Source organism: Oncorhynchus mykiss, chromosome 9 (assembly GCF_013265735.2).
Source record: "Oncorhynchus mykiss isolate Arlee chromosome 9, USDA_OmykA_1.1, whole genome shotgun sequence".
Classification (NCBI taxonomy): Eukaryota; Metazoa; Chordata; class Actinopteri; order Salmoniformes; family Salmonidae; genus Oncorhynchus; species Oncorhynchus mykiss.
The window spans coordinates 3,461,449-3,467,759 of record NC_048573.1 but is presented as its reverse complement, the minus strand read 5'-3'; the positions used below and the strand labels follow the sequence as shown (position 1 = coordinate 3,467,759).

Below are 6,311 nucleotides of genomic sequence, written 5' to 3'. Positions count from 1 at the left end.
CACATCATGTATGTAACTATAGTAGTATGCAACATCACATCATGTATGTAACTGTGGTAGTATGTAACATCACATTATGTATGTAACTGTGGTAGAATGTAACATCATGTATGTAACTGTGGTAGAATGTAACATCATGTATGTAACTGTAGTAGCATGTAACATCATGTATGTAACTGTAGTAGCATGTAACATCATGTATGTAACTGAGCGTCTCTGTGATGCAGTCTACAGTCTACTACAGTGAGATGCAGTCTACTACAGTGAGATACAGTCTACTACAGTGAGATGCCGTCTACAGTCTACTACAGTGAGATACAGTCTACTACAGTGAGATGCCGTCTACAGTCTACTACAGTGAGATACAGTCTACTACAGTGAGATGCCGTCTACAGTCTACTACAGTGAGATACAGTCTACTACAGTGAGATGCAGCCTACAGCCTACTACAGTGAGATGCAGCCTTCTACAGTGAGATGCAGTCTACTACAGTGAGATACAGTCTACTACAGTGAGATGCAGTCTGCTACAGTGAGATGCAGTCTACAGTCTACTACAGTGAGATGCAGTCTACAGTCTACTACAGTGAGATGCAGCCTACTACAGTGAGATGCAGTTTACAGTCTACTACAGTGAGATGCAGCCTACAGTCTACGGCAGACCACTGACTCCAACACATTGAGGACCACTGACTCCAACACATTGAGGACCACTGACTCCAACACATTGAGGACCACTGACTCCAACACATTGAGGACCACTGACTCCAACACATTGAGGACCACTGACTCCAACACATTGAGGACCACCACACTCCAACACATTGAGGACCACTGACTCCAACACATTGAGGACCACTGACTCCAACACATTGAGGACCACTGACTCCAACACATTGAGGACCACCACACTCCAACACATTGAGGACCACTGACTCCAACACATTGAGGACCACTGACTCCAACACATTGAGGACCACCACACTCCAACACATTGAGGACCACTGACTCCAACACATTGAGGACCACTGACTCCAACACATTGAGGACCACTGACTCCAACACATTGAGGACCACTGACTCCAACACATTGAGGACCACTGACTCCAACATATTGAGGACCACTGACTCCAACATATTGAGGACCACTGACTCCAACACATTGAGGACCACCACACTCCAACACATTGAGGACCACTGACTCCAACACATTGAGGACCACTGACTCCAACACATTGAGGACCACTGACTCCAACACATTGAGGACCACTGACTCCAACACATTGAGGACCACCACACTCCAACACATTGAGGACCACTGACTCCAACACATTGAGGACCACTGACTCCAACACATTGAGGACCACTGACTCCAACACATTGAGGACCACTGACTCCAACACATTGCGGACCACTGACTCCAACATATTGAGGACCACTGACTCCAACATATTGAGGACCACTGACTCCAACACATTGAGGACCACTGACTCCAACACATTGAGGACCACTGACTCCAACACATTGAGGACCACTGACTCCAACACATTGAGGACCACTGACTCCAACACATTGCGGACCACTGACTCCAACATATTGAGGACCACTGACTCCAACATATTGAGGACCACTGACTCCAACACATTGAGGACCACTGACTCCAACACATTGAGGACCACTGACTCCAACACATTGCGGACCACTGACTCCAACATATTGAGGACCACTGACTCCAACACATTGAGGACCACTGACTCCAACACATTGAGGACCACTGACTCCAACACATTGAGGACCACCACACTCCAACACATTGAGGACCACTGACTCCAACACATTGCGGACCACTGACTCCAACACATTGAGGACCACTGACTCCAACACATTGAGGACCACCACACTCCAACACATTGAGGACCACTGACTCCAACACATTGCGGACCACTGACTCCAGTTTAAAGACCTGTTGCTTTTAGCCTGAAATCATTTGTTTGGAGGATGGAGAAGACTGAGGACTCTGTGCACCATGGTCACAGGGGTCTATCACCGCCTTCAGTAGCCGCGTATCCTTGAGTCTTACTTCTGTGTTGTACGAACGGGTGCATTCCATTTCGGAAGAGAAGAGGAAACTTCCAGTCCTCTATTCAATGTTTCTGTACAGGGAACAGTCACTGTTGTTGTTTTTAAGAACTTGTAGAGTGAGTCCCAGAGGAGGAGGAAGAAGACCGTATGGACATTATATCTGAATGACAGACTGAAGCAGATGACAGATTACAAATTTTGTGCCAACCTGTCACTCAATCATTTGAACTTTCTTACTATTTTTATATAAAGGACATATAAAGGACATTCAACTAACCCTGAAGGGGGCTGAGCCCCCGTTTACCTCCTCGTGGAGCCGGGTACGCTTGGAGAGGTGTGTGTGTGTGTGTGTGTGTGTGTGTGTGTGTGTGTGTGTGTGTGTGTGTGTGTGTGTGTGTGTGCGCGTGTGTGTGTGTGTTGGCAAAGCTGTGAGTGTATATAGTGGTAATTTGGGTCATTTAGTGGGTGTCTCACTCTGTAGTTTTCCGTGTATGTGTGTCTGTTCAGTGTGTGTGTCTGTTTCATGTGTGTGTCTGTTTAGTGTGTGTCTGTTTAGTGTGTGTGTGTATCTGTTCAGTGTGTGTGTCTGTTCAGTGTGTGTGCGTGTGTTATTTGTCCTTCTCAGTAGACTGTCTCCCGTCGTGCCACGCCTCCCTGGTACTTTTCAGAGCTCTGGTTCTCTCAGGATCAACGACCACATAGTCCACACGCTCACGTGCACGCTCACCTTCACGGTCACGTGCACGCTCACCTTCGCCCGAACCCATCGAGCCACCCATCACACTCTTTTTCTGAAAATAAAAAGACAGGATGGATTTTTATTCTAAAATAGAGACTTTTTATTTTGAAACACAAAAGTGGGACTTTTATTTTGAAACACAAAAGTGGGACTTTTATTTTGAAACACAAAAGTGGGACTTTTATTTTGAAACAAGTGTTTTTTTGTGCGTTCTTATTTTGAAACAGATATACAGAGCTTTATCTTAGACATGTCAGACCCATATTCCTAATGAACTAACCTGGTAAATGAGCTAACCTGGTAAATGAGCTAACCTGGTAAATGAACTAACCTGGTAAATGAGCTAACCTGATAAATGAGCTAACCTGGTAAATGAGCTAACCTGGTAAATGAGCTAACCTGGTAAATGAGCTAACCTGATAAATGAGCTAACCTGGTAAATGAGCTAACCTGGTAAATGAACTAACCTGGTAAATGAGCTAACCTGGTAAATTAACTAACCTGGTAAATGAACTAACCTGGTAAATGAACTAACCTGGTAAATGAGCTAACCTGGTAAATGAGCTAACCTGGTAAATGAACTAACCTGGTAAATGAGCTAACCTGGTAAATGAACTAACCTGGTAAATGAGCTAACCTGATAAATGAGCTAACCTGGTAAATGAGCTAACCTGATAAATGAGCTAACCTGGTAAATGAGCTAACCTGGTAAATGAGCTAACCTGGTAAATGAGCTAACCTGGTAAATGAGCTAACCTGGTAAATGAACTAACCTGGTAAATGAGCTAACCTGGTAAATGAACTAACCTGGTAAATGAACTAACCTGGTAAATGAGCTAACCTGGTAAATGAACTAACCTGGTAAATGAACTAACCTGGTAAATGAGCTAACCTGGTAAATGAGCTAACCTGGTAAATGAACTAACCTGGTAAATGAGCTAACCTGGTAAATGAGCTAACCTGGTAAATGAGCTAACCTGGTAAATGAACTAACCTGGTAAATGAGCTAACCTGGTAAATGAGCTAACCTGGTAAATGAACTAACCTGGTAAATGAACTAACCTGGTAATTGAGCTAACCTGGTAAATGAACTAACCTGGTAAATGAACTAACCTGGTAAATGAGCTAACCTGGTAAATGAACTAACCTGGTAAATGAGCTAACCTGGTAAATGAACTAACCTGGTAAATGAACTAACCTGGTATATGAACTAACCTGGTAAATGAGCTAACCTGGTAAATGAACTAACCTGGTAAATGAACTAACCTGGTAAATGAGCTAACCTGGTAAATTAGCTAACCTGGTAAATGAACTAACCTGGTAAATGAACTAACCTGGTAAATGAACTAACCTGGTAAATGAACTAGCCTGGTAAATGAGCTAACCTGGTAAATGAACTAACCTGGTAAATGAACTAACCTGGTAAATGAGCTAACCTGGTAAATGAGCTAACCTGGTAAATGAACTAACCTGGTAAATGAGCTAACCTGGTAAATGAGCTAACCTGGTAAATGAGCTAACCTGGTAAATGAACTAACCTGGTAAATGAGCTAACCTGGTAAATGAACTAACCTGGTAAATGAACTAACCTGGTAAATGAGCTACCTGGTAAATGAACTAACCTGGTAAATGAACTAACCTGGTTAATGAGCTAACCTGGTAAATTAACTAACCTGGTAAATTAACTAACCTGGTAAATGAGCTAACCTGGTAAATGAGCTAACCTGGTAAATGAACTAACCTGGTAAATGAACTAACCTGGTAAATCTATCCTGCACCTTAGAGACCGCTGCCCTATCTGTGGATCTGTTGGGGCCTTACGCGAATTGAAGTGGGTCTCGGGATGATGGTGTAGGTTGTGTAGTACGGCGCCGGAGAGGATGGCTGCCGTTTTAACGGGCTCCTAAACAATTGTGCTATTTTTCTTTCGCATTGCTTGTAATTTTGTACATAATGTTGCTGCTACAGTCTCTTATGACCGAATAGAGCTTCTGGATATCAGAACAGTCACCGCGAACTGGAAGATTCTTCTTTCTTTAACGAGGCCGACGCAAAGGATATACTGCTTCTCCAAGACCAGGCCCAAACCCCAGTCATTCGCGAGAAGAAAAGACGGAGATCGGGTTGAATTCATTGCGAGTGAGTAACCCGAGTGGGTAACCCGCCTCTACCATCCATTCTATTGGCCAACGTGCAATCACTGGAGAATAAACTGGATAATCTCCCCTTGAGACTATCCTACCAACGGGACATTAAAAACTGTAATATCTTATGTTTCACAGAGTCGTGGCTGAACGTCGACACAGATAATATACAGTTGGCTGGGTTTTCCGTGCGGGACAGAAAAGCTATATCTGGTAAGACGAGGGGTGGAGGTGTGTGTCTATTTGTCAATAACAACTAGTGCACAATGTCTAATAATAAGGAGGTCTCGGGGTATTGCCCGCCTGAGGTAGAATACCTCATGATAAGCTGTAGAACACACTATCTACCAAGAGAGTTTTCATCTATATTTTTCATAGCTGTCTATTTACCACCACATCCCCCATGCTGGCACTAAGACCCCACTCAACGAGCTGTATAAGGCCATAAGCAAACAAGAAATGCTCATCCAGAGGCATTGCTCCTAGAGGCGGTGCTCCTAGAGACGGTGCTCTCCTAGAGACGGTGCTCTCCTAGAGACGGTGCTCTCCTAGAGACGGTGCTCTCCTAGAGGCGGTGCTCTCCTAGAGACGGTGCTCTCCTAGAGACGGTGCTCCTAGATGCGGTGCTCTCCTAGAGGCGGTACTCTCCTAGAGACGGTGCTCTCCTAGAGACGGTGCTCCTAGAGACGGTGCTCCTAGAGGCGGTGCTCTCCTAGAGACGGCGCTCCTAGAGGCGTGCTCCCAACCAGAAGCCACGGATTACAGGCAACATTCGGACAGAGCTAAAGGCTAGAGCTGCAGGTTTAAAGGAGAGGGACACTAATCTGGACGCTTATAAGAAATCCCGCTATGGCCTCAGACGAACAATCAAACATGCAAAGAGTCAATACAGATTGAATCCTTATGCACCGGCTCTGATGCTCGTCGGATGTGGCAGGGCTTGCAAACTATTACGGACTACCAAGGGAAATCCAGCCGCGAGCTGCCCAGTGACACGAGACTACCAGACGAGCTAAATGCCTTTTATGCTCGCTTTGAGGCAAGCAACACTGAAGCATGCATAAGAGCCCCAGCTGTTCCGGACGACTGTGTGATCACGCTCTCCGTAGCCGATGTGAGCAAGACCTTTAAACAGGTCAACATTCACTAGGCCGCGGGGCCAGACGGATTTCCAGGACGTGTACACAGGGCATGCATTGACTAACTGTAATTTTCAACCTCTCCCTGACCGAGTCTGTAACACCTACATGTTTCAAGCAGACCACCGTAGTCCCTGTGCCCAAGAACGCCAAGGGTAAACCTGTGTCGATGACTATCGCACCCGTAGCCCTCACGTTGGTAGATTGT

General features: G+C 45.2%; 1 protein-coding gene across 1 annotated transcript in view; it reads right to left on the bottom strand.

Moving 5' to 3' along the window:
• Positions 1-2,336: 2,336 nt before the first annotated feature.
• Positions 2,337-6,311, bottom strand: part of LOC110531342 (GRB2-associated-binding protein 1) — a 56,837-nt gene continuing 52,862 nt past the window's right edge. The window contains exon 13 of the mRNA XM_036989229.1: positions 2,337-2,872. Coding sequence (XP_036845124.1) covers positions 2,690-2,872 — 183 coding nt within the window. The 3' untranslated portion in view covers positions 2,337-2,689. The remainder of the gene's footprint in view (positions 2,873-6,311) is intronic.